Source organism: Perognathus longimembris, chromosome 6 (genome assembly GCF_023159225.1).
Source record: "Perognathus longimembris pacificus isolate PPM17 chromosome 6, ASM2315922v1, whole genome shotgun sequence".
In the NCBI taxonomy this organism is placed as follows: Eukaryota; Metazoa; Chordata; class Mammalia; order Rodentia; family Heteromyidae; genus Perognathus; species Perognathus longimembris.
This window is the reverse complement of record NC_063166.1, coordinates 7,624,337-7,652,082: the sequence shown is the minus strand read 5'-3', so window position 1 is coordinate 7,652,082 and position 27,746 is coordinate 7,624,337. Positions and strand designations below refer to the sequence as shown.

The window sequence follows — 27,746 nt, the reverse complement described above, 5'->3', positions numbered from 1 at the left end:
GAGCACACGTGGCCCCTCTCATTCTTGGAATCACAATTCATACTGGGACTAGCCACAGCATTGCTGGCTCATGATTTTACCTGCACAGGAAGCTGAGATCAGAGGATCACAGTTTGGAATCAGCCTGGGTAGAAAAGTCCTTGAGAGGCTGGGAATGTGGCTTAGTGGTACAGTGCTTGCCTAGCAGGCATGAAGCCCTGGATTCGATTCCTCAGCACCACATAAGCAGAAAAAGCTGGAAGTGGCGCTGTGGCTCAAATGGTGGAGCGCTAGCCTTGGGCAAAAGCAGCTCAGGGGCAGAGCCTAGGCCCTGAGTTCAAGCCCCAGGACTGGCAGATCTCAGCCTCTTGAGTAGCTAGGATTATAGGCGTGAGCCACCAGCGCCCAGCAACATTGTGAATACTGATCTCTTCCCTCTGGTAACGTGGCTACCGCTTTTCTCGCTGCTGCCCAGCATTTTAGTAACTTCTTGTCTGTTGTCCTCTTTACCTCTGTGGACTCTTAGCTTTCTTGAAGAGGAAATGCATTTACTGCCATTTTAGTGGGATTTTGAGAAGTGGAGATAAAGACACATTACCTGTCTCTGTCTAATCAGAGTTTATTCATTCGTTAAGTCAGTCTCCCTCCAGTGCTGTTAACCTAGTACTTAAGATACAAAGATGCAGACAGGAAACATCTCCATCTCCCAAGGGCCTGTATGTGGGGTGCAGCCAGGGCCCACCGCCAGTTCTCAACTCCCCCAGCAGAGCCACCACCCCAACCTTGGGGAGCATGTGCACCCCCTCAGGCCAACCTTGGTGGTGCAGTCAAAGGATTCTGTTCAAAGAAGCTGGTGATGGATGATTGCTCTGCTCAGTCCATTGCTACCTTCAAAAAGATCACCAAGGGCTGGGAATGTGGCCTAAGGGTAGAGCGCTTGCCTAGCATGCAGGAAGCCCTGGGTTCGATTCCTCAGCACCACATAGATAGAAAAAAGCCAGAAGTGGTGCTGTGGCTCAAGTGGTAGAGTGCTAGCCTTGAGCAAAAAGAAGGCAGGGACAGTGCTCAGGCCCCGAGTCCAAGCCCCAGGACTGCAAAAGTTAGAATAATAATTGGGGGGGGGGCGGAGATCACTGAGGAGCATTTGATGAGAGGACTAGAAAGTGGGAAATGGGAATAGTTGGGGAAACAGCCATGTACCCCCAAACCTGAAACAAGAGGGATACGGTTGTCATTCTTGCTGGGTTCAGTGAAGGAGCTGGCAAAGTGAAGCCGCGAGGGCTGGGGCTGAAGGCAGGGTAAACCACCCCCCACTTCAACTCCAGACTCGGGGGGGGGGGCGGGCAGCACTGAACAGGTGAGGACAAGGCATAGCCACGCTTCTCTGCTGCTGTCTCCAGCCTTCCTGTCATGCCGAGTATTAGATGAGCTTGGCTGGGAGCCAGAAGGCAAGGTGAGCCAATCCATGGGGACCGGTTTCAGGAGCGGGGAGGGGGGCGGGGGGTGTCTCTTGGAGGCCTGCCTCCTGAGGCTCAGCTGGCTGCATGAGAAATGTATGGAACAGAATCACCAGCTCCTGGCTATGTATGATATGAGGTGTTGGGGTACTACAGAAATGAATAGAACAATGGCCGGCTGGCAAGACAGCTGCTTGAAATTTTGAAAGGGATTGTCATGTCTCGTTACCCCACCCTCACAACCTAAGGTGACCCCAGTGATTCCACCTCCTGTCATCCATCCCCTTCTGGTTCCGCCCCTCCCTTGGAGTGTGGGTAAGGCCTGTGGCTGGCAGTGAACCCACAGAACGTGGTGGGGGCTATGGGTCACCACATCCTTGAGTAAGCCGGGTTCTATAACCCGGTAGGATGGAGGAGACTCGTGGACGGCTTGAGGAAATGCTCAGGCAGGCTGCGGACACCCAGGCCGCCACAAGTTGTGGTGGCCTCTAGAGATCACAAGCTCGCTGACTTTCCAGTGTCCTCCAGACATCAGCAAAGAGTGGGGGGCCTCGGCCCCACAGCTGTGAGGAAGGAAATGCTGCCCGCAGCTCAAATGGGTGGAGGTGGGCTCTTCCCCAGTGGAGCTTCCAGATGAAAACACAGCTCCGTGGTGCAGAGAGCAGCGTGGGAGACTGCGAGGAATGTGCGTGGCCTCAACTGCTGACCTCCTGGCGATTTGTGACGCTGCAAAGGAAACGAACACAACACCCTGGCGCACTGTCAGTGTTGTTGAATGGGGAGATGAGAATCAGGAAGCCTCCGCCCCCCATGGTCTAGAGAGCCTGACCAAAGCCGGGAGGCCCCAATCCTTGTTCACCCCAGGTCCACCCTTCAGGCAGAATAGAAGCAATACAGCCCTGTTTGGTTTCTTTATTCAACATAACTATCCTCTGTGAATGCCTGTGTTCATTCTGAATCACCAAAAAGTTCAGAAGTTAGCCAGGCACCAGTGGCTCACGCCTGTCATCCTGGCTACTCAGGAGGCTGAGATCGGAGGATTGCGGGTTCGAAGCCAACCTGAGCAGGAGAGTCCGTGAGACTCTAATCTCCAATTAACCACCAGAAAACTAGAAATAGAGCTGTGGGTCAAAGTGGTAGAGTGCTAGCCTTGAGCTCAAAAGCTCAGGGACAGCACCCAAGCCCTGAGTTGGAGCCCTACAACCAATCAAAAAAAAAAAAAAAAAGTTCTCCCCTTGAGTCAATTGCAGTGGCTCAGGATTGTAATCCCAGCAACTCGGGAGTCTGAGATCTGAGGATTATGGTTCAAAGCCAGCCCAGACAGAAAAGTCCCTGAGATTCTTCTAATCCAGTTAACCAACAGAACACGAACTGGAGCTGTGGCTCAAGCGGTAGAACACCAGTCGAGTGGAAAAAACCAAGCGAGAGCATGAGGCCCTGACTTCAAACCTCAGTACCCCACCAAGAAGAAGAAAAAAAAAGGCAGCAGAGGGAATACTTGTTCCGGGAGCTTTTCAGGAACGACTGGGAGTACCTGTGCTTGCATTCTTACACCCTTACACACCCAGGACACCGGGAACACCACCAGTGCCCCCCACCCCCTGCCCTGCAGAAGGTGTCAGATTCACAGTCAGATGAGGCCTCTCCATCCCTCTGGTCAGAAAGGAAGGAAGATGTGTGTGTGTGTGTGTGTGTGTGTGTGTGTGTGTGTGTGTGTGTGTGTGTGTGTAAGATTCCAGAACATCATGAACCTATCCCAAATAGGATAAGAAGGTCACAGAGGTCACAGAATTGGAGGGGCTCCTGCCCCCACACCCCAAGCCCCACCCCGGGGCTGGATAAGAAGGGATTAGGAGGCTGCCAGCTGGGGAAGGAAATCCTCTGGCCTCCCGCTCTGCGCTGGGCTGTAATCGGGGCTCTGCCACCCTGAACTTACTCCATTTCTGCTCCTCCTGGCGCAGTCTCTGCTGGCTGCAAGGATTCGGGGGGTGACATTTACCACCGGGCCCCTGGCTCGTGTGGGGACCGCCCCCATCCTCTCTCTGCCCACCCTCTCGTGACAGTACATCGGATTCTGTGAGAGAGAGAGAGAGAGAGAGGCAGGCCCGTTTTCAGGCCTAGTCTCCATCGGGGAAGAAAGGTAGCAGGAAGAGGGACGGGGCAGACTGGACCATGGGCAACGTGATGGAGGGGAAGTCGGTGGAGGAGCTGAGCAGCACCGAGTGCCACCAGTGGTACAAGAAGTTCATGGTGGAGTGCCCCTCGGGCCAGCTCACCCTCTACGAGTTCCGCCAGTTCTTCGGCCTCAAGAACCTCAGCCCCTCGGCCAGCCAGTACGTGGAGCAGATGTTCGAGACTTTTGACTTCAACAAGGTGGGCCGGGCCTAGGAGGCTGGGGATGGGATGTGGGGGGGCCCCCCAGGAGATGCTTCTGGAAGCTTGAGCAGCCTGGGGAGAGAGACCTGAAGTGTCCGGAGACAGCCACTCGGTTCATACGCTGGTTCCTCCATTGGACACGAAGAATGTGATCCAGGCAGAGTTTGATTTCTCTGAGCGCAGACGCCCTTGCTCGTTCCGTGGGAGGAGACGGCGAGGGCGTCAGGTTGGCAGGGTGATGGGCCGAGTCCATAGCGTCCTCCGCCTGGCTACGTGCCGTGGGGCACTACTGCGAGCCAGGGCCTCCATCCTTGCTGGCGCTGGGTGCGGCGCTGACGCAAGGACCACAGGCCCCACAGGGCCCCCCGAGTGGGCGCACGGCCTTGTGGGCCTGGCTCACCTGGGGCTGTCCCCAAACACCCAGTGACCTCACTCAGCCCACCTCTTCTCCAGGGAGTCTGATGGTCCCTGTGGAGGTCAAGTTGAAGGTCAACTTGCATGCATCCCTGAGTAACTGCCCTGGGCAAGGGCAGCTGGCGGAAGTGGCCATTGTGGCCTTATGACGTTATCAGTACAGGGCTGGGAAGGTGGCTTAGCGGTAGAGTGCTTGCCTAGCATACAGGAAGCCCTGGGTTCGATTCCTCTGCACCACGTAAACTGAAAAAAAAAAGAAAAAAAAGCTGGTAGGGATGCTGTGGTTCAAGTGATAGAGTGCTGGCCTTGAGCATGAAGGAGTCAGGGACAGAGCTCAGGCCCCAGGACTGGCAAAAAAAAAAGAAAAAAAGAAAGAAATGATCAGTACAAGTGGACAGGCCACAGCGGACAGGCGGAGGGCAGGCTGTCCTGTCATCTACCAAACGATTTGGAGACCTCATGGAGTTCAAGGGCCAGATGTTTCCCAGCTCTGTATGGACAGGCCAAGGGAGTTTCGGACCCCAGTTTTCTCCCTCTGTCCCCTCTTGGGCCTCAACTTCTCTGGGTGGATTGGTCAAGGAGATTGGTTCGTGTTTGTTGCAATCTTCCCTTTATTTGGGATAAATCATCCAGTGAGGTGATGGTAGCTCGTAACGTGGTCGAGAGGATGCCTGGCACGTGCCCACTGCAGGCACAGTGAGGTCCCCCCAGTGCCGTCCAGGGGTCCAGACACCAACGTGGGGGCAGGGTGAGGGACACTGCTCCCTGGCTATTTAAAACCCCTGAGCACGGGGTTATGGGGCCAAAGCGGATTAAGGGCTTTGAGCGACAGCCCAAAGGGCAATGGCCTGGTGGCGGAGGGCTCTCTGCAGGGGCCCGGACAGCAGCAGGCTCCTCACTTCTAGTTTCCTTGCGCGCCAAGAGAGCCTGTGGGTCCCCACACGCCCACAGAAAGCCCTCTGGCATTCACAGAGGCGCCACAGGAAGGGCAGCCATGTGCCCTGTAGTTTGGTCACCTGAATCTCGGGCCATCTCTTCCAGGTTTGTCACATGCAGACCCGATCTTTTCCTTTCCACCGGAAGTAAATCAAGCTCCCCACCTCTCCCCGCCCCCCCCCCCCCGGCCTCCTCCACACTCTGCCCACTTCCCCAGAACCGCCACGCTCCCACTTTTCCTGACTGGGAGTCTCAGCTCGCGTTCTCTTCACTACCATCTGCCCTGAGGTCCTGGTTTCAACCCCATTTTGAGCAGGGCCTGACCCCACATTCCACATTTCTGAGCCTCTATTCTTCTTCTCCTATTTGTGCCTGCACTGGGCTTGAACTCATGTCTTGGGCACTGTCTCTTGGCTTTTTTCTGTTAAGGCTGGCACTCTAACCATGTGAGTCATGCCTTTGGTTTGATGTTTTGCTGGTTAATTGGACATTACAATCTCACAGACCTACTGCCTTGAGCTTGGAACCATGATCCTCAGACCTCAGCCTTCTGAGTAGCTAGGATTACAATGGCACCCAGCAAGGTCAAAAGCTCCAAAAGTTGGGCTGGGGATATGGCCTAGTGGGTAGAGTGCTTGCCTTGTATAGATGAAGCCCTGGGTTCGAGTCCTCAACACCAAATATACAGAAAACGGCCAGAAGTGGTGCTGTGGCTCAAGTGGCAGAGTGCTAGCCTTGAGCAAAGAGAAGCCAGGGACAGTGCTCAGGTCCTGAGTCCAAGGCCCAGGACTGGCCAAAAAGAAAAACAAAAACTTCAAAAGTAGACCCAGTTAGCGCCCATCTCCAATCATCTGTGGATCTGTGGATCTGCTGATCTGCCCTTCCTCCTTCTCCCTCTTCACACCCCCCTCTCCCTCCAGCCCTCCCCCCCCACCCCCCCCACAGGAAGGGCTCCAACTGAAACACAGGAGAGCAGTGAGTGACAGCTAAAAACAAAGAGAAAGCCCGTGGCCATTCACACCCAGCGCATGTTGGGAGAGGTGGGCCAGGCAGGGCTCCCAGGAAGAGGGGGGACCCAGCTGGCCTCCCCCACCCCTCACCCGGGAGTGCCTGCCTCCCTCCCTCAGCACCTGGAGTTCTTTTGTCAGGAGTGTGGGGGGGGGGCGGGGAGGGTCCCGGGTGGACTGCGGGGCGGGACTTGGGTGGCAGTGGGCGGGGCCACGGGGCTCGCGCTGCGGTGGGCGGGGCCGACGAGGGCGGGGCCTGGGCGGTCTGGGCACCGCCCCCTCACGTGGCCACGCCCCTTGCCCAGGACGGCTACATCGACTTCATGGAGTACGTGGCGGCGCTCAGCCTGGTCCTCAAAGGGAAGGTGGAACAGAAGCTGCGCTGGTATTTCAAGCTCTACGACGTGGACGGCAACGGCTGCATCGACCGAGATGAGCTACTCACCATCATCCAGGTAACTCCAGGAGCGGAGGGCGGGCCCGGGACCTGGGACAATGCCCCGAGCTGCTGTCCAGATGGGACTTGGGATGAGGGAGCTGGTGACAGGCCCGACTCCCCACAACATCATGATCGGAACCCTGTCACCGGCCCTCTGTGCCTTGGGTTTGCTCATTGGCACCAGGAGACCCGAGAAGCCCCACTTGTGTGGGGGGCTTAAACTCAGAGCCTCGAGCTCGACCACCCCTGGAGCCACATCTCCACTCCCAACACGACTTTCCTGTCCAGGCTGCCTTTGAACTTGGATCCTCTGATCCCAGCTTCCCGAGTAGCTAGGATGCTGGGCCCGAGCTCCTGGTGCCCAGGGAAGCCCCGAGTCCTACAAGCGGCCGTTGCCTGCTGCCAGGACTCCATGACCTCCGCTTTGCCCTCCTCGCTGCCCTTAGGAGGCAGACAAACTGTCACTCCCCTCGCTTCCCCCACCAAGGCAGAGTTCGGATGGTCCCACTTCCTCGCTCTTCTTCCCCCCAGGCCATTCGAACCATTAACCCCTGGAGCGACCTGAGCATGAGCGCCGAGGAGTTCACAGACACTGTGTTTGCCAAGATAGACATCAATGGGGATGGTGAGGGGGCAAGGAGGGGCTCAGGGGGGCCGGGGGGCTCAGGGGGCTCTGGGGGGGGGCTCAGCCAGTGAGAAGTCAGGGGGGAGAAGGCCAGGAGGAGAGCGGAGGGGAGGGAAGGGGAGAGAAGAGGAAGGAAGAGGAGAGGAGAGGCATGAAGACCCAGGCCCTGCTCAACCCCTCTACCCACCTCTGCCCCAGCTGCAGAATTGGCTTCTAGAGGTTTCTGGATTGGACTTTGGGCTCAGGATCCTCTGCCTACCAGCCTAGGCCTTTTGTCTAACTCTGGGCTCCGCACCAGTGAACAGGGTCCTCCTCCCAGTGAAAAGCGTCCTCCCTCCAGTGAACAGAGTCCTCCCTCCAGTGAACAGAGTCCTCCCTCCCAGTGAGCAGGGTCCTCCCTCCAGCGAGCAGGGTCCCAGTGACGCCTTCCTGTGCTGCAGGGGAGCTGTCTCTCGAGGAGTTCATGGAGGGCGTCCAGAAGGACCAGATGCTGCTGGACACGCTCACTCGGAGCCTGGACCTCACGCGGATCGTGCGCCGGCTCCAGAACGGGGAGCAGGACGAGGCGGGGGCCGGCGCGGGCGCCGGGGCGGGGCAGGCGGCCGGCTGAGCGGGGCGGCTCCGGGTTGGGAGATGGGGCCTCGGGGTGCCTGGCGCCCTGCTCGTCTTCATGTATAGAATCTGCGAATCCCAGTCCCTGCTGGCCTTGGTGGGTGCGGGTGGCCGCTGAGAAGCAGACGAGGGTTGGGGAGCGGAGACGGGCCGCGCGTGGGCTCCGCTGCCTGGGGGACACCACTCAGCACCCCTCTTCCCTCAGGCGCCTCCTTTGCCCCCCCCCTGGCACCCGGCCCAGCGTTTCCCAGCTTCCTCCTGGACTTTGCCAGCCCCTGCCCTGCTAGGCATGGAAACCCCGAGGGCCTTCCTGGGCCCCCAAGGGGATCCCACAAATCACTGGCCGCCCCTTCAGCCCTGGCACTGCCGTCAGTCCTCTCAGGACCCCAGCTGTCCTTGTGTGGTGTGCGAAACTCATTCCTCCAACAAGCATTTCCTGAGCACCTGTTGTGTACTAAGACTAGACATTAGCTGTAGAGAAGGCGGTTTCCGTCCTCAAGGACTCCCACGCCAGTGGGAGACACACAGACCAGCGTCATTCGGATCAAATGTGCTGAGAAGAATGTCGGGCTCCTGAGAAGCAGCAGCACAATTTGAAAGAGGGGGGCACATGGAGATGAGGGGGCGCTGGCTGGCTTCTCTGGGATACACACACACACACACACACACACACACACACACACACGCATGTGGACCATGAGGTAAGCAGGAACACTTTTATTAATAAGTGATCGGTGGCCCATACGTTCATACTTTACCAAATTTAAAACAGTAAAGGCCACTGTGTCCATTTTAGGGGGTACCTCTTAGGGTTCATTAGGAGAAAAACCCACAGATCCTCCAAGATGTATAGAGTTAGGTGCTGGTGGCTCACCCCTGTAACCTCAGCTACCCGGGAGGCTGAGATCGGAGGATCTCTGTTTGAAGCCAGTGCAGGCAGAAAAGTCCCTTATCTCCATTTAATCAGCAAAATGCCAGAAGTAGAGGTATGGTTCAAGTGGGAGAGCGCCAGCTTTGAGCGGAAAAAAACCCAAGCAAGAACAAGAGGCCCTGAGTTCAAGTCCCAGTACACACCACACACACACACACACACACACACACACACACACACACACACGCAGAGTAGAATCATAGCAAGGGGACAAGATGGGACATTTGAATAACTGCGTGACTCTGAATCACGAGTAAGGACTGGTTGTGGGGGGTGTGCACGCATGCGCGGCTTCAGACATTCTGTCAGGCTTTGCTCGAGCTCGGCCTGGGCCAGATAGTGAAAGAAAAGAGGGAGGCAAGGCAGAGGTCTCGTTTACCCACAGAAACTCGGATTCTTTCTAGAAGAGACTGCACAAGTCCTTCACACCTCCCATCCTTCGTGGCCCCAGCTCGCTGCACAAGACCTGACCACCCCTGGACTGACCGAAACCCCCCCTGCTGCAGTGACCCCCGGCAGCGGTTGAGATGTTGCCCGCCTGGACTTCAGGCCTCGCCCACTCAGACAGCCACCCCTCCGCGGGGGACTGAGCAGCTCTGCAGGGAACCCCTTCCCCGAGGGGAGGCCCAGGCTGAGCAGCTGTGGCCTGGTTCCTCCAGAGGGGAGAGACACTGGGGCCACCCTGGACGGGGAGGTCAGCTGGGGCCTGAGCGGCGGAGATGGGAGAGGGGCGGGTGGCGCTGTGGGCAGCCTGGGAGAGAAAGGCGCTGAGGTTCCTGCTTCCTCTCCCTGGGTGCCTCGTGGGGACTCCGGAGGGTGGATGGGAGAATCTGGAGCGCGTTCCTCCTCCTCCTCACCTTCACCGTGTGGGCCAGGTCTGTGTCCCAGGCGAGACAGTATTAATAGGCTTTGGGGGGTAGGAGCAGTCCTAGGGCTTGAACTCAGGGCCTAGGCTCTGTCCCTGAGTTTCTTTGCTCAAAGCTAGCAGTGCTTTACCACTTGAACCACAGCCCCACTTCTGGATTTGGGGGGTAGTTTCAGTGGAGATAAGAGTCTCATGGGATTGTAACTCCATTGGCCACCTGCATGAGACCTGGCATCCTCTGTCAGTGTTGTAACCTCATTGGCTACCTGCGTGTGGCAAGCTTGGACCATGTAGTGTTTGCCTGAGCGTGGCCCGGGGTGCGGGGTCCCAGCTCCCGGGTCTGGGCCGTGACCCTGGCCGGTCAGTATACTTTTTACTTCCCCAATAAATCCATCTTTTTACTTGAAAAAAAAAAAAAAAGACTCTCATGGATTTTTCTGCCTCAGCTGGCTTTGAACTGAGAGCAGCTAGGATTCCAGGCGTGCACCGCCAGCGCCCAGCCGAACACCGATTTCTTTGTTTTCTTTTCCTCCGGTACTAGGGTCTGAACCCAGGGCCTCACAGCTCTCATTTGCCTTGTCCTGCTTAAGGTTGGCCCCCACTACCCACGGAGTCACCGCTCCGCTTCTAGCTTTGTGGTGACTCATGGAAGCCAAGAGTCTCACGGACGTTCTGGAGAGCCGACTCCGAACCACGATGCTCGCATCCCAGCCTCCTGAGCCCGGTGCCACCGCCAGCACGCGGCTCTACAGGGCGTCTGGAAGTTCTTCCAGGAGCCTCACATGGGCAACCACACTTAGAAAGCCTTGGGCTTCTTGGCTTTATTCTTTTTAGTATGGTAACATAAAAAAAAATACCTAATTCAAGCTAAAGCAGTGTCCCCATCCTGTAGAGCTGTGAGCTTGTGGCAGGCACGGGAGCCGCGCTCTCAGCCCTGAGCTCACGGCTGGGGAGGGTGGAAGGTCACGGAAGGGTGGCGGATGAAGAAGAGTGGGGCCGGGGGGGGGGGTCCAGTAGAGTGACAGCAGGGGGTGGGGGCCAGCACTGGGCATTGAGATCACGGCCTGTTCATGTAGTCCTGCCCCCCCCCCCCCCCCGGAGCCAAGAGCCTAGAGCCTCTTCATACCCAGAAGTCATTGCGGGTCCCTCCCTGGCGGACCGGAGGGGGCCGCGCCGGGCTGGGAGAACCCGGGCAGTCTGGAGCAGCCCTGGGAGGGGCACGGACGTCCGCCAGGCGCCAGACTGCTCAAAACATGGCACTTCTCCTCCTCTGCTGGGTGATCCAGCCGCCGGGGTTCACGTCCATCTGCAGCATCTTCATCACCCACTTGTCACGCCGGGCGCCTTCAATGAACTCGTTCAGAGAGAGCTGGCCTGGGCAGGGTGGGAGAGAGGGCCACGGTGGAGCGGGCAGGGGTGGGGTGGAGGGTGCGTCCCCTCCCGGGGGAATCGGCTGCCACCTTAGGTCCTAAGCTCTCAGGTTCTCCAGGAGCCTCCTGGAATCTATGACCATTATTTACTATTATTGTTTTCCCGGCGGTGCTGGGGTTTGAACTCAGGTTCTCTCTGCTCCGGCCCCACGTGCTTGGTCATTTTTCAGGTAAGGTCTCTCATATTTGCCCAGGGTCGGCCTCAGACCAGGGTCCCCCCCCCCCCCCCCCCGCCCCGATGCCTTAGTACTCTGGATTCCAGGTGTGAGCCACCGCTCCCGGCGGGGGAGGGGCTTTGTCCCCCTGGGCCCAGGGCAGCTATGAAAGGCAGGGTGGCCGGGCGGTCCTGGGGGCTCTTCTTCCGTTCCAGGACGGGGCTCCCTGGAGGAGAGCCACCCCTCCGACGCCGGTTCTCACACGCGACCCCCCTGCTCCTCTCAGTCCCTCTGTGACTCCTGCTTCCCAGACCTGGAAACCCAGCAGGCTGAGAGGCTGAGCACGGAAGCCAGGCCGGCCAGGCTCCTGTTCTTTGTCCCTGCTTGCCCGACCTCCATCCGCCATCTCCTGGGGCTCAAACGCGAGGCCTTGAGCTCTCGCTTAGCCTTTTGCTTAAGGCTGGTGCTCTACCTCTTGAGCCGCGCCTCCTCTGTCTGATTTTTTTTTTTTCTGGTTCATTGGAGATAAGAGTCTCAGGAACTTTCCTGCCCGGGCTGGCTTTGAACCGCCATCCTCAGATCACAGCCTCCTGAGGGGCTAGGATCTCGGGCATGAGGTAAAGCTCCCAGAGGGGTCTTAATCCCCTCCACAGGCTCCTGTGGCCAGTCCCCGGGTGGGAGTCTCCCTGGGGCCCCCCCCCCCCTCACCGTCTCCATTCTCATCCACCAGCAGGAAGATCCTGTCCACCACCTCCTCGGGCGTGAGCAGCTGGCCCTGCTGCCCCAGCTCCGGCTCCACCCGGCAGGCTTTCTTCAGCTTGTAAATGGCCTGCGGGAGAAGACCGGGCTGTGGGGACCAGACCCTGCGTGCTGCACCTCCGCCCCAGGGACCCAGACCCCCCAGTGCCACCCCCCGCCACGGGCCCCCCACACTCAGATCCCAGTGCAAAGCCACCCGTCCTCACTCAGTGGCCCGTTCCACCCTGGGGACTTCCCGCCTCCCCCCACCCGGTGCCATTGCCCTTGGGTGCAGCCGTGGTCCCCAGGGAGAGGGCAGATGCGGGGGAGGGAGAACGAGTCTGTGCCCCGTGTCAGGTGGATGTGGGGAGGGCGGGGTGTGGACTGGAGCGGGAAAGCTGGCCTCCCCTGCCCTGTGTCCGCACCAGCAAGAGGATACGAAGGCGTCGAGGTGTTGCAGAAGTGCAGGAAAGCCCGCCTGAATGCTCCCTCAACACAGAGACGCCATCTTTTTCATCTCCCTCCCTTCTTGTTTCTGCCAGTCCTGGGGCTTGAACTCTGGGCCTGGGCGCTGTCCCTGAGCTCTTGAGCTCAAGTCTAGAGCTCTACCACTTGAGTCATGGTGCTACTTTCAGTTTTCGGGTGGTTAATTAGAGATAAGAGCCTCTTGGACTTTCCTGCCTGGGCTGGCTTTGAACCGTGATCCTCAGATCTCAGCCTCTTGAGTAGCTAGGATGACAGGCGTGAGCCACCGGTGCCAGGCAAATCATTTCCTTTCTTATCTTTCCCTTGGGTTTTGCCTTATTTGTTAGACAGCATCTCTTGTTTTGGGGATTGTGTTTCTCCTTTTCACCCTTCATACATAGCTGGCCTGGTAGGAACACACTACCAGCTATTGGATAATATGGGGGTCTAATTAAATTTTTATTAGGCTGGACTTGAGCCTTGATCCTATAATCTCTACCTCCCGTGTAAGTTACAGGTGTGCCTGGCCTTATTTTCTAGTATTTCTCTGCAAGCTCAGATTTAGGATATCCCCCATGCCTTGCTATGTGTCATGTAATCATAATTTTTCAATGCAAGATATACTGTGTATATCTGTGTATATGCATGTGTGATTATTCTTATTATTATTACTGCCAGTTCTAGGGCTTGAACTCTGGGCCTGGGCACCGTCTCTGAGCCTCTTTTGCTCAAGGCCAGCACTCTACCACTTGAGCCCCAATGCCCCTTCTGGCCAGTCTCTATATATGTGGTGCTGGGGAATCGAACCCAAGGCTTCATGTATAGGAGGCGAGCACTCTGCCACTAGGCCATATTCCCAGCCCCGCGATGACTATTGCTTTGTGTCAGGGACTATTGTGTTGCCTAGCTTTTCACTTATCTTCCTGTCCTTGAGGCCCAGCTTTGCTCCAGTAGGGTCCATTTTCTCTTCCCCTCACCCCCCCCTCCTGGGGTTCCCGGCTGGCTCTGAGTCATGGCCGCCCTCTGAGCTCCGCTCAGGGGCCGCCTAGACGCTGACCTCCACGATGTCCAGGAGCTCCAGACGGTCGATGCAGCCATTGCGGTCCTTGTCGTAGATCTTGAAGGTCCACTTCAGCTTGTGCTCCAGGGTGCCCCTCAGCACCAGGTTCAGGGCCGCCACGTACTCCAGGAAGTCGATGGTGTTGTCCTGCATTGGCCGTGGGCGCCGCTGAGAATCCCCCTTCTCCCGGGGCCTCAGGTCCCCCGGCCTCCGTGAACTCCCTGCGCATGCTCTTCCCCACCCGGCCTCTCATCCTCCTCCAGACTCAGCTCCAGGGCCTCCTCCCCCGGGAAGCCCGCCTTCCGGGACCGCTCAGGCCAGTCTGGTTCTCTCTTCCCTGCTCTAACACCGGGCACGGCTGCGGCACAGCACACAGCCCTGGGAATGCATGGCGGCCCAGGAGGGCTCCGCACGCTTGCGTTTCTTCTCCACAGTGCTGCTTACCCACACTTGCACAAAGACGGAATCTCGTCCTACTGCCCTGATGCGGATTTGCTTACTTTCCTTGGGATGTCTTTATTTGGGGGGCGGGGGTTGGGTTGGGCATGGTGGCAAATGTCTATAACCCCTGCAGGTGGCCCGCTGACACGGGAGGATGACGAGTGAAAGGCCAGCCTCGGCTATTCAGTGAGCTTTTTCTCTCAAAATGAACATATTTTACCTAACCACCGTTCACCCCGGCCCCATGGCAAGCCAGAAGGGCTTGCACATCTGTAACTAGCATGCAGAGGGTACAGCAGGAAGATCTTGAGTTCAAGGCCAGCGGGGGCTACATCTCAAGACCCTGCGTCAAAACAAACGAATACATGAAACCCTTCTCAGGTAGGCGCGCTTGCTTGGCTTGGAGTCAAGATCCCTGGGGATGTGCCCCTGGGGCAAATCCGTTTTCCGTCTGTGCCCTGGGTTTTGATGCCGTTCCATTTAGAATGCGAGAAGCTGGCTGCTGCCTTCCAGGGCGGCGGGGGGCCTCGGCCAGGGCAGGGGCTGGCTCTGAGCCCAGGGCAGCTCTCGCCTGACACTGCTGAGGGCAACGTCCTGGCTGGGCCTGGCCGGCATTCCCACGGACTCTCGTGGAGGGCGAGGCTGTGCGGGCCGAGGCAGGGGTGTGAGGCCAGCCTCCATGGCGGGATGGGTGCGCTCCCCACCCAGAGCTGGCTAGCTGAATAACCGGGGAGGTTTCACCGCGTGAAATGTTCAATCGCATGTGCTCACCGCATCGAATCTCCTTAGCCACGCGTGCTAGTGGAGGGCTCAAGGGTTTGAGCGATTTCATGCAATCCTCCATGACATGAAGAGTTGCAAAAGACTTTCACAGCCTCAGGTTGGACCCCCCTCTCGCCCCCAGCACAGGGGGGGACCTGACCAGAACCCCAGCAAGGGCGGGGGGGGGGAGAGGAGAGCTGAACTGCAGGGAGGGAAGGGAGGGAGAAGAGGGCAGAGAGGGGAGGGACAGGGTGATGGGGGAGGAGGGAGATAGGAAGGGCCGCGTGGACTGGCCACCGCCCCCCTCCCCGGTCCTCACCCCGTTCTTGTCGAAGGCTCGGAACATGCCCTCCACATACTGGGTGGCCTCCTCGTTGCCCGTGACCTTGAAGAAGCGCTTGAACTCGTGCATGAAGAGCGTGCCGCTGGGGCACTCCACCACGAACTTCTTGTACCACTCCTGCAGCTCGGCCACGTCCATCTCTCCAGCCGCCTCCGTCTCCTCCCAGCTGAACTGCTGCCCCATCGCGGCCCACGGCGTCGGGGAGCAGGGCTCTTCCTCCCTCGTCTGTCCTTGCTGTGAGCAGGATCCTGTCATCTCCTGGGCTTGTGAATGGGATTGGCAGGGAAGAGGCTGGGGTGGGGGCCGGGGGGCAGGGAGGCGGATGTGCTAAGCCACTGTAAAACCATTAGAAGATTCCCCGCCCCGGCTGACCTCGGTCTGCTAAGCTGCCCTGGCTCTTCGGATGGAGACCACGCTCCGGAGAGACCCATCTAGGAGACCCAGAGACACAAGTCACAAAGGAAAGGAGACCAAGTGCCCGCCCCTAGGACAGAACGTGCTGGAACCCAGTCTCGGCCAGCCTGCTTCGTTCCCAGCGCTGTGGGCCGCCTCCTTACAAACACACCTGATTTTCATTTTCCAGGTTAAAATGAAAATGCCTCGCCCCAACCCTCCACCCGAGGGCGAGACCTGCCTTTCTCCCATCTCCTCCAGCCTAAAACAGACTTGAAGGCGGTTACACTAAAGATCACGCAAAGCCACGTGCCAGTGGCTCACACCTGCAATCCTAGATACGCAGGAGGCTCAGAGCTGAGGATCACGTTTTGAAGCCAGTCTGGGGAGGAAAATGCATGAGACTCTTATCTCCAATGAACCCCCTAAAAACCAGAAGCAGGGCTGTGGCTCAAGTGGCAGAGTGCTGCTAGCCTTGAGCAAAGAAAAATAAGCTTAGGGACAGTTGCCCAGGTCTGAGTTCAAGCCCCAGTACTGCTGGGGTGAGCACAGACACGCGCACACACACACACACACACACACACACACACACACTCTCTCTCTCTCTCTCTCTTTTACTTGGAATCAATTATACATTTTCATGCATATTTTAATGTAATATTAAGACGAGCCCTTCAGGTAGTCGGAAGACCTAGAGCAGTAATTTTTCTGGAAGGATTGAGGGGCAGCAGTTAGGCTGGAGGTGGCACCGCCCCTCCCCCCTCCCACCGCATGTGCATGGCGGCTTGTTCTGGGCATTTCCAGACCTGACCTCATCATCTCTCAACACTCCCTGCTTTCCACCCCGCCCCACAGTCTCTCCAAGCTCTTCTCATCTTGCTCTTCATTTCTGAGTAACCATCTCCTCTGTCACTCGAGGATGACAGCCTTTCTCCCACATCCCTTAAGGTCCAGAGAAGGGAATGGCCAGTGTGCAGGTTGTATAGGAGCTGCCATGTCATTTAGTACCTGATGGGACAGACCCAGCTGCTTCTTCTACCGTTCTTGTCAGTCACCCATATTGATCGTTCTATATAACCTTTTCCTCTTCTGTCAAAAAAACAGTCCTAAGCCGGCCCCAGTGGCTGACGCCTATAATCCTAACCGCTCAGGAGGCTGAGATCTGACGATCACAGTTTGAAGCCAGCCAGTGCAGGTAAGTCTGTGGGAGTCTTATCTCTATTAAGCATCACAAAAGCCTGAAGTGGAGCTATGGTTCAAGCGGTAGAGCGCTAGCCTTGAGCAAAAAAGCTCAGGAAAAGTGTGCAGGTCCTGAGTTCAAACCTCAGGGCCAGCACACATGCACGTGCACGTGCACGCACACAGGAGCGTGCACTCACACACACACACACACACACACACACACATGCAAATGCCAGTCCTTGACCAGGCACCTGTGCTGATGCCTGGAACCCTAGCTACCCAGGAGTCCGGATCTGAGTGTTGCGGTACAGAGGTGTGCCCCCCTGCACCCAGCCCCTGGTTGACATGAACTCTTGAGAACTTTCACGCCTCATCTCCACATCCCAAGTAGGTAGGATTATAGGCTTGAGCCACCGTACGTGTCTTCCCTCTTTTTTTGTGCTAGTGCAGGGGTTTGAACTCAGGACGGCACACTCACTGAGCTTTCTTGCTCACAAGTGGACAGTCGGCACTGCACCATTTGGCCACACCTCTAGTCCCTGTCCTGCCCCCAATGATGGAGCTGGTCTTGTTATGTTGCCCAGGCTGTCCTCAAACTCCCAGGCTCAGGATTCTCCCAGCTTGGCCTCCTGGGTGCTTGGGACCATGGGATTAGAACTGTGGACACTCCCCCCCCGCGATGGCCTTGGTGCTCCCTGCGCCCTGTGGTGGGGTGTGAGCTCTCCATCCCCGCCCAGCTCTTACTGCTAGCTGAAAGGAGGCAACACTGGGCAGTGATGAAGACAGCCCGTGCTCCAGTTCTATGAATGAAATACAACTTGATTCGGCCTGGCTGAGGAATCTAGAATGTGATTGGTTTTTCAAGTGGGTCAGTCGCCCATGACCTGCCCTATAGATGCTGCTGAGCTAGGAGGAAGTTAAATATATATCGCTTTAGAGGATTACAAATCCGTGGACAGAAGTGATCGTCTGGAGTAACAATAGCAAGGACTTAGGAGGGAGGGTGAGGCACTGAGCTGGGATTTGCAGAGCCCCGGGGAGTGGGCAGTCGCCTCCTCCTGGGGCCTGGCTCTGTAAACTGAGACAGGCCGCCGGTTCACTGAGCTCATCGGGCCTGGCGTGAAGCCCTGCTGTCTGCTGTGTCCATGTCAGAGCCCTTGGCGCCCAGCGGGACACACTTGGCTGGGCCCGGCTGTCCATGCTACTATCTGGCCCAGCACAACGGCACTGTTACCCCTTCGGTAGTCCCCCCAGTCAGTGGCTCTGTTCCCAGGGGTTACAGGAGGTTTTGCTAAAGTGAAAAGGAAGCACTCAGACTTCAGGTGTACGTGTTCTACATTTGAGCTCCTCAGATCTTTGTTAAGAAGGCTGTCCCTGTCACGAACCCGAACTCGGGGCCTCATGCTTGCTAGGCAGGCACTCTACAACTTGAGCCACACTCCAGCCTTTTTGGCTTTATTTTTATTTCTTTATTGCCAGTGTGGGACTTAGACTCAGAGCCTGGACACTGTCCCTGGCTTCTTTGAGCCATAGCGCCACTTCTGGCCTTTTCTGTGTGATACTGAGGAATCGAACCCAGGGCTTCATGCATGCTAGGCAAGCACTCGACAGCTAAGCCACATTCCCAGCCCCTGTTGCTTTAGTTTTTAAATTTTACTTATTTGGTGCGCCCCACATTTGCCAGTCCTAGGGCTTGAACTCAGGATCTGAGCAGTGTCCCTGGCTTCTTTTTGCTCAAGGCTAGCACTCTGCCACTTGAGCCACAGTACCACTTCTGGCCATTTTCTATATATGTGGTGCTGGGGAATCGAACCCAGGGCTTCATGTATACGAGGCAAGCTCTCCTGCCACTAGGCCATATTCCCAGTCCTCTATTCCCTTTTTGAAGCACAGACTTCTGTACGGAGGCTTGCTGTCATCACTCCGATGTAGCCTGTGGTGGTCCAAAGGTTTCTTTGAGAAATTTCAAAATCTAAAAAAACGCCCACAGAAAATACTTCAAATACCCACTTTTCCAATGTACATTAAAATCAGGAGAAACTAACAATTGCACAGGAGCAAAAAATAAAAACATCATATATATACACATACACATTTGACTACTGGCTCAGAGTATTCAAAATAGTTTCTTAAAATCAAGACTGAAAGAAATGACATGTATGCAAGAATAGATACAACGTTTTGTTCGCTGCAGTCAGACTGCCTTTAAAGTTCCAAGCGGCCCCGGGGCCCGGGCGGGGGATGGGCGGTGCAGTGGCTGTGGCCGGCTCCGCTGAGAGGCACAGGGGCCCAGTGCGTGGCAGAGCCGGGCTGGGAGTCTTGCGCATTACGGCTTGCTTTCTTCTGTCTCCTCTGGCACTGTTTCCCAGATTGGCTTTTTGATGTGTTCTGGTAACTGTTCTAACCGTGTCTAAAAAGAGAAACACAGAGAAGCTATAACATGCTACGGACGTAAATGAACTTGGGCTGTGAATTGTAATTTCTGATTTGTTAAGTCCTCCAGACTTGGTCTATTTCCTCCCATTCACACTTGCCATTTGGTTATTTATTTTTTTGCATGTTGTCGCTAGGGCTTAAACTCAGGGCTTGGGTACTGTTCCCGAGGTTCTCTTGTTCAAGGCTAGTGCTCTACCACTTCTGGCTTTTGGGGTAATTTATTGGAGGTAAGAATCTCATGAACTTTCCTGCCCTGGCCAATTTCAGACCTTGATCCTCAGACATCAGCCTTCTGAGAGCTAGGATTACAGGCGTGAGCCACCAGTGCCTGGCTCTTTTACGGTTTTGAAATGGGGAGAAGAATCTTGATGGTATGTGTACATGCACACACACACACACACACACACACACACACACACACACACACACACACACTAAGGGGGTCAGCAAGGATTCAGGCTGCAGGATCAGGACTCTGTGGCACAGGGAGGGGAGGGGAGCCCCCCCCCCCGCCCCCCGCAAGGGGTGGTAGAGGCCAGGAGCAGGCAGCAAAACCCAGACAGTCGGGACAGCCTCCAAAGAGGGGCGCTCAAGCATACCTTTGTTACTTCCATGGCCACCCCTTCAGGTAAGTTTCGCTGAATGTATTCCAGGTAGACATCGGCTGTGCATCCAGTGAGACGTTCTAACTAAAAGACCAACAAGAAAATAGTCATACCACGCCGATAAAGCAGAAATCTTGCTGCCCTCCCCTCCTTTGGCCAGTTCTGGGGCTTGAACCTCTGGGCCAGGGTGCTGTACTTGAACTCCTTTTGCTCAAGGCCAGTGCTCTACCACTTGAGCCATAGGCAGCACTTCCAGCCTTTTCTGTGATTTATTGGAGGAAAGAGTCTTATGGACTTTTCTGCCCGGGCTGGTTTAGAACCTTGATCCTCAGATCTCAGCTTCCCGAGTAGCTAGGGTTACAGGCGTGAGCCATTGGTGCCTAGCAGAAATCTTTTAAAAAAAAATAGATTTAAAATTTTTGGTAAAAAGTGGCAGAGCCTGTTCTAAGAAACCTTACCCAGAATCTCAACTACAAAAAGCCTTGGTTCTCCAGCTGACCTGGAGGAGAAACCATGCAGAAGCCGCTCCCTCCCAGATGTGCCTACATCAGAGCCAGCGTGCCACAAACACAGCTGGCTAGCTGGACACCAAAGCACACTGGTAAAGTTTTCACAGAACAGCTCACACGAAAGGAAACAACAAGATTTGATTACTAGACAAAATTAATGATTGTTTATATGTTCCCTGGTAAGATGGTTGTCAGATATGGGGAGATAAAATTCTGAATGTTTCTTTTTCTTTTAAGACTATGTCTGAGCTGTGTGGTGGCACAATGCCTGTAATCTCAGAACTTGGGAGGCTGAGGCAGAAAAATTGTTCAAGGACAGCCTAGGCGATATAGCGATCCTCTAGCTCAAAAATAAAAAATCCATATTAGGTTTTTATTTCAAGAATGCCTGAACAAGCAGGGCGCTGGTGGCTCACAGAATGCTGAGATCGGAGGATTGTGGTTCAAAGTCAGCCCGGGCAGCAAAGGTGTGAGACTTATCTCCAGTTAACTACCAGAAAACTTGAAGTGGTGCTGTGGCTCAAGGTGGTAGAGCATTAGCCTTGAACTTAAGAGCTCAGGGACCACGCCCAGGCCCAGAGTTCAAGCCTCATGACTGATTCCCCTGCTCCCGCAAAAAAGGTCTGAACAAGTTGGGCAGTGACACAAGCCCCCACAACTGACAAAAAAAACCTAAAAGCTGGAACAATGGAAATAAACATACCTCCAAACATCTATAAAGTGTTCGCATCTCATACTGAACTCTGTGCTTCTTGAAAATATGCACTGACTTGAGAACAGTAAATCGCTCTATTTTCCTTGGAGGCTCATGTCTGAAATCAATGTTAAATGATGCTAAAAATCTGAGTCAGTGATAGCAAAGCGCGATCCCACAATCTTCTAGGTTAGACTCACATTCAATTACAGGCATTAAGTGCCATTTGCTGACTCCCGCTCGTCGGGACTGTCATTTGTAACCACTGCTGTCACAAAACGCAGGCCAAAACAAACACTGCCGTCAGCCAATATGAACCCTCCCCAGAGCCCAAACTGAGCACTGGCATGCAATTGTGCATGGGCTCGGCGTTTTTCCACCCTCACTAACCAAACGTGCCGCCTGTGAGGAGTGGCCGCATGTGATGAGACGCCTGTGATGTCTGCCGTGTGTGTTGTTGGAAGAAAATTTGGATACAACGATCATTACAAAACTATAGTCTGTCTTGGCAAAGGGTGTAGCCTTGTGGTTTTGTTAGGAAGCCAGACACAGCCCCAGTAGGCCCGCTCGGGCAGGAGCAGGTGACAACGGAGGAGCGGCGGGGCTTTTCCCTGGAGGACTGCAAAGCCTGGCGGAGCTCGCCTCAGATCTGCGCAGACTCAACAGTGCTGCACGGGCCAAAGCTCATCAAATGGCAAGGGTCAAAAAAAGAGTGTGCATTCTGGAAGTGGCACTGTGGCTCAAAGTGGTAGAGCACCAGCTTTGAGCTGAAGAGCTCAGGGACAGTGCCCAGGCCCAGAGCTCAAGCCCCACGACTGACCAAAATAAGTGTGTGTGTTCACCTGCCTACTTCCCTGAGGCGTAGAGACCCCAGATACAGAGGCTGCTTGGGTCTTGTGGTGCGAATCCAATTTCTAGAAAGGATCTCTTGCATTTTCCTTGTTTATCACTAATATTTAAAGATTCTAATCCAGTGGAAGGGATGAGACATCTTAGGAAAACATGGTGAACTCCACATCAACCCATCACAACTGATCTCATTCTGTGAGCTCTGATCTTCCCAGAAAGCTACCCGTTTCCCACTTCGTCATAATACAGCAATTAGAAAAGGTTACACTTACACTTTAATAGAAATACCAAGTTCTTTAGCAGCAAGCACAGCGAAATATTCATAACTGTCCAATACAGCCTTATCATGGCCTTTTACTAAAATTGACAGGCGTTTATATAAGGTGTCTGGTTCATCAGAAACAGTGATCTAAAAATCAAAGAGAAATTTTGGCAATGATTCCTCTAATAGTTATAAGTAACTATTTTAACACATTGTTGTTGCCTAGACAACTTAAGACTTCAGTAGAAATGCTGCAAAATGTCTTCTTTTTAACCCACACAGCCATGCACACATCAGGGCAATCTACAAAATCACTAGTAGAGTGCTCCAGCTGAATAATTATGGACTCCAGCTTCATAGTGAGAAAGGTCTATTAACACAAGCACTGTGGTCAGAAGACCTCCACTGAGAATTAAGGACGATGGGTGAGTCTTTATCATTCCATCGCCCTCTCGTTCCCACATACACGAAAGAGTAACCCTATGCTACAGCTCATAGCTTTCTGTACAGAAACAAGTCGGGAGGGATGAATTAAAGTGCTTATAAACTGGTAAACATCATCATTCTCACACAAAGTTGAGTTCTTTCATTCATCTTTTTTTATGAGGCTTTATTCATGTCTTCTACCTGTCTTAGCATATAAATTACATCTAATTAAAATGTTATGACTCCTGATTGTACCTATAACTTCTACCTCTTCCACCCTAACACCTAAAGACCTTAGAAATAATGGGGTTGACATATCTGACTTTCTTCCAAGAGGTGAATTATCTTCATTCCATTCACCAATTAAGCCCAGTAAATTATATTACTAATCCAATGATTCAGGGCTAAACTACTTTGTCCGTGAAGAGATCTACTTAGTAACCAGGAAGTCAGTCATTTACTCTCAATTACTCCAAACAGGGGTGCTGGAAAGACAGAATATACTGAGATCCTATGTTAAAATTTGGGGGATAGTGAACAGGAGTTCAAAGACGATGTGTTCTAGTCAATTCCTGTAGTTTAGGGTGTTTTGTTTCGTGTGTGTGCTGGACTTTGTGCCTGCCAGGAAGTGCTCTAGACTCCCGGGCTCCTCACTGAGTTTTAAAGACACTGTGAATTTGTTCTAAATATTAAGAATCTGGAGGTTTCCCATAAAAATCTTCGTATCAGTTTAACTTGAAGGACTGAAGTACTCTAGCACCCCTAGGTCTGATTTCTCCTAAGGGTGACAAGTAGCTAAAGGGCAGTGTGGCACGGTAACCATCCTGCCCACTCTTCTTCTTTTTTTTTTTTGGCCAGTCCTGGGCCTTGGACTCAGGGCCTGAGCACTGTCCCTGGCTTCTTCCCGCTCAAGGCTAGCACTCTGCCACTTGAGCCACAGCGCCGCTTCTGGCCGTTTTCTGTATATGTGGTGCTGGGGAATTGAACCTAGGGCCTCGTGTATCCGAGGCAGGCACTCTTGCCACTAGGCTATATCCCCAGCCCCCTGCCCACTCTTCTTACAAGCTTGCCCTAACTGGTATCTGAGTTGGAGACCAGCAGTCGTAAGTACTATCATGGAAAAGAAAGAGACACAGAGGCACATGTATATAACACACCATTCTGGTATCCTTGCACGAGAGTAAAATGATTACATATAGATGAATGTCCAGGACTCATACAAGGCTGTAAAAGAGGGTTTCTTCTGCAGACGGAATGAAGAATTTGGAATTTGTAAGGATTTTTAAAATTACAAGCCAGGACTGGGCTAATAGGATCCGTGCTGCTGTAAGGTCCCACATCGAGGTCTAGAGTCCCATAATTTGTGCTAATATTCCTTCTCTCTGTGAGCAACAAAGCACTGTCGAGCCCAGACTTAATACGTGAATATACTTGAAAGCTATAAGGTATTTTTTCTACAATGTAACGCCAAGAATTCTGCATCATTAATTAATGATCACAAAGCTGCCATTATGCTAAGCTAAAAGCAAGAGACCGCTCATTCCCACAGTTGTTTGTGGCAAAATATTTATTCTCTTAAAACTTACTTTGAGTACCTGAAGCGCCCAGGACATATGGAAGATGCACACTGTGCATCTGCTGGTATTTCTGAACAACATTTCAAAAAAGCGTTTGGGAAACAAGCCCAAAGGAAATATTTAGAAGTCGTGGCTAATGTATCTCCCTAAGAGACAGGGAATACATACCGCAGGCTTGGTCAACTCCTTTGGAACATCAATGTGTAGGTTTGAATACTGCACCCACTTCACATTGCTACTGCCATTATATGTGGACGGGAACAGAGAGGGAAAAAAGAAAAACTACTAAGTAACGCAGCAAAAACCCACTTTCTACTTCAGTGAACACAGACAGCTGTATACTTACAGAGGAAAGCCACAGTTTCTGGTTGTACTGCTTGTAAAACTGTTTGCAGAAAAACTCCCTCCTAAGCCCTTAAAAAAAGCAGAGGACATGTATTAGAACAAAAATTGATTACTAAACCACTCATAGTTTCCACTGAAAGAAAAAAAATAAGGATAAACGATGCTTCAAGTAAAAATAAAAATTCATTATTTCAGATGAACACGGTAAGTTAACTAAATTTAAGAATAAGTTGAGAATGAAAAAGCACTGTCAAATACCAGATTCTCAATCCTTACATTAAAAAAATCTATTAATTAAACATGCAGTTATTTAGAAAAATCATGTGTGCCTTTTATTTTCCCATTTTTTTTCAGGAGAATTGTACTTTAATACTTACTTTGCCCGAACACTTTTAAGTAATAAAAATATCATGTGGCTGCATAATTTAAACTATTAATGGAGTAAGTACCTTTTTGGCTGGGATAATTAGCTTAAATAAAGAACAGTACGTGATGGAATGTATATCCATCTTACTACTATGCCACATACTACACTCTAGCACAGCCAAATCCTTTCTTGTGTGCGCCCCCTGGTGGGACTGGACTTTTTAAAGGAATTGCAAATGGCACTACAGATAGGTAGTTTTGGCATTTACCTACTTTTCCTTTAAGCTTTTTGAGATTTATAAGTGTAACATAACAAGTGTACACACAAGAGAATCCTTAAAAATGATCCTTTCTGTGAAAGAATCAGGTTTGGTGTTCAGTTACCTCAGACAAGTTGGGAGACCTTCCATCTTTAAAGAAAGAAAACTCCAGTTCCCCAGCTTTAGGATTTGCTCTTTGCCACTGCAAACCCACTGCTCTTGACTACAAAATGTGTCCATTATTGTATTTGATATATTCAAGCAAAAAACACCCGGTTCACCATTTCTCTATGAAATAATGTTGGAGAATACCCAAAAGCAATTGCATCTAATGGACTTTACACTGAACTTTATACTGAAGACTCATTCATTATATTGAATAATTTGGTGGATTAGTGGTTTTCTATTTGTAAAGGGCTATAAGTTGTGCAACATGCATATTCTTAAAACTGTAAAAACAATACAATGAAGATTAAAACGGATTAGCACAAGTCAAGCTTAATTGAAAGACCTGAAGGTCGCTAACACACACACGTACATATATATTTTTTGCCAGTCCTGGGGCTTGAGCTCAGGGCTTGGGCACTGTCCCTGGCTTCTTTTTGCTCCAGGCTAGCACTCTGCCACTTGAGCCACAGCGCCACTTCTGTCTTTTCTGTGTATGTGGTGCTGAGGAATCGAACCCAGGGCTTCATATATGTGAGGCAAGCCCGAGTATTATTTTTAAACGAGTATTTTTTTTTAAAAGATTCTGTTTTAGGACTGGGTATGTAGCTTAGTGGTAGAGAGCTTCTGCCTGGTATGCCCAAGGTCTTGGGTTCAATCCTACCACCAGGGCCAAAAAAAAAAAAAAGATCCTGTTTTAATTTTCTAAAAATTAAACACAAGATAGATGAAATTCAGACTCAGACACACACACACTAAAATATTTTGAATTCCTCATCCTCCAAAGGGAAGCCAATCTGGAACGCTACGCTTCCTGGAGGAGGAGGACTTCCGCCGCCACTCAGTCCTCCGTCCGCAGCGATGTCCCGGATGTGGGGAAAGCTTTGCTTCCTGGAGGAGGAGGACTTCCGCCCCTCGCGCCTTTGGCTGCCGCGAAGGTCGGGAGGAAATCTCCACCTAGTTCCGTCTCGTGCGGGCTCAGCCCCGAGCTGCTGGTCTTTGGGAGAGGGGATCTGGAACATTCCAGTCCCAACACGCCACCCATTCTCCCGGCCCTAGCGCTTTGTCCTGCCTGCCTTTATGTTTAGCGCCCCCCCCCCGCCCCCGTGAGGGCCGGCCCCCTTCCTCCATCCCCCAGCCGGCCCCAGGTGAGTAGTCAATGCCGGGTGCCGACGAGACGCAGCACCGAGCTTGCCCTTCGCCTCCCCCAAGCGGCCCCTCACCTGCCACAGGTGCCGGGACGCAGCCCCCAGGGCTGCGCGCGCCGCCATCTTGCCGCCCCGCCCTCCCGCAACCGCTTCCGGGGGCGCGGCGACGTCACCGGAAGGCGGAGTTGGCGGAGAGAGCGTCGCCTCGGGTTCCGGCACGGGAACGGCCATAGAGACGTGAGTCCTCCTCCTGCGGAGTGAACGGCCCGGCCCGGCGGGAACCAAGCCGCCTGGGCCCCGTCGGTGTCTTCTCCGGCATATTGTGGCTCTCATTTGCTGGAGACGGACATAGCGAGGCGGGCTTGTGGGGGCGGCGGTGGGGGGGGAGGGAAATGCCCCTCACCCACCTTGACCTCACGGAGACAGGCCGTGTTCTCCTTCCCTTCCCTTTCTTTTCCACTCGGGTTGGAGTCGTCGTGCCCCGGCTCCCTCGTGTGTCTGTGCCCTTCTGACCTTCCTCGGGCATGTACTCGAGCAGGCGAGGAGGATTTACCACAGCCGCCTTTACGAGCCAGAGGTCCTGTTGCCTGGGTGTGAATGGCCATCATAACTGAATCCCAAGTTCAGTGGCTTATAACTGCACCTGTCGAGGCAAACCTGCTCTCCCTTCGTGCCAAGTTTTATTTCCCTGAAGTGCTTTCGCAATTTAATACAATGGAAACCTTTTTTTTTTTAACCTTCCTAGAATACATTCATAGACCGAGGGTCCGTGGGATTCAGAATTGACTTTAGGTAATCCTAAAACTTGAGGTCTCTGTCTCTTTTCTCAGACACACACACACACACAGTGGGGGAACTGGATCAGCTTCCATACTCTCGCCCTCCATTTGTTCTTTCTAGATATTGATTTCCTCAGAGGGAGGGAATCATGTAGAGGCATCTTTGCCCTCTGCCCCATGGAGAGTGTTGATTAGTGCCTAGTACAAGGTGGTTCACAAGGAGTGACTGAGAATGAATCCGTAATAGGAAAAAGTCTTCACATTATGCAACTAGAAGCAGACTTTAAATTTACAACACTGCACAAATATAGTTTCCAGAATAGCTATCTTACTTGATAGAGGATTGTCTAAAATAATGACTAAACTTAAAAGTTAATAAACAAAACGAAACAAAAACCAGGGCTGGGAATATGGCCTAGTGGCAAGAGTGCTTGCCTCATATACATGAAGCCCTGGGTTCGATTCCCCAGCACCACATATATAGAAAATGGCCAGAAGTGGTACTGTGGCTCAAGTGGCAGAGTGCTAACCTTGAGCAAAAAGAAGCTAAGGACAGTGCTCAGCCCCTGAGTACAAGCCCCAGGACTGGCAAAAAAACAAAAAACAAACCCCCAAAGCACCTCAAAGATGAAAGCTTTCACCAAAAATAGCTGCTCAGGAAGCTGAGATCTGAGGATTATAGTGCAAAGCCAGCCCAGGAAAGAAAGGCCCTTAT

The 27,746-nt window shown here is 53.3% G+C and overlaps 3 protein-coding genes across 5 annotated transcripts; 1 reads left to right on the top strand and 2 right to left on the bottom strand.

Annotated features, from left to right (window-relative positions):
• The first annotated feature begins 3,604 nt into the window (after window positions 1–3,604).
• Window positions 3,605–7,845, top strand: Guca1a (guanylate cyclase activator 1A). The gene is made up of 4 exons (XM_048347304.1): window positions 3,605–3,809; window positions 6,475–6,624; window positions 7,140–7,233; window positions 7,674–7,845. Exons 1-4 carry the CDS (start codon window positions 3,609–3,611, stop codon window positions 7,841–7,843), a joined length of 615 nt encoding a protein of 204 aa, XP_048203261.1. The 5' UTR covers window positions 3,605–3,608; the 3' UTR covers window positions 7,844–7,845.
• A 3,006-nt stretch (window positions 7,846–10,851) lies between these two features.
• On the bottom strand, window positions 10,852–15,218 carry Guca1b (guanylate cyclase activator 1B). The gene is made up of 4 exons (XM_048347303.1): window positions 15,012–15,218; window positions 13,487–13,636; window positions 11,935–12,055; window positions 10,852–11,015 (listed from the first exon to the last, which is right to left on the bottom strand). The coding sequence occupies exons 1-4, from the start codon at window positions 15,216–15,218 to the stop codon at window positions 10,888–10,890; spliced, it is 606 nt and encodes a 201-aa protein (XP_048203260.1). The 3' UTR covers window positions 10,852–10,887.
• A 3,386-nt stretch (window positions 15,219–18,604) lies between these two features.
• On the bottom strand, window positions 18,605–26,407 carry Mrps10 (mitochondrial ribosomal protein S10). Of its 3 annotated transcripts, none has more exons than XM_048347765.1 (7): window positions 26,328–26,407; window positions 24,315–24,382; window positions 24,137–24,209; window positions 21,976–22,112; window positions 20,864–20,972; window positions 19,646–19,735; window positions 18,605–19,020 (listed from the first exon to the last, which is right to left on the bottom strand). In XM_048347765.1, exons 1-7 carry the CDS (start codon window positions 26,373–26,375, stop codon window positions 18,937–18,939), a joined length of 609 nt encoding a protein of 202 aa, XP_048203722.1. In that variant the 5' UTR covers window positions 26,376–26,407; the 3' UTR covers window positions 18,605–18,936. The 3 variants fall into 3 exon arrangements, with proteins under 3 accessions (XP_048203722.1, XP_048203723.1, XP_048203724.1); XM_048347766.1 differs by having other exon boundaries at window positions 24,137–24,206; XM_048347767.1 differs by having other exon boundaries at window positions 24,137–24,203.
• Window positions 26,408–27,746: the final 1,339 nt, after the last annotated feature.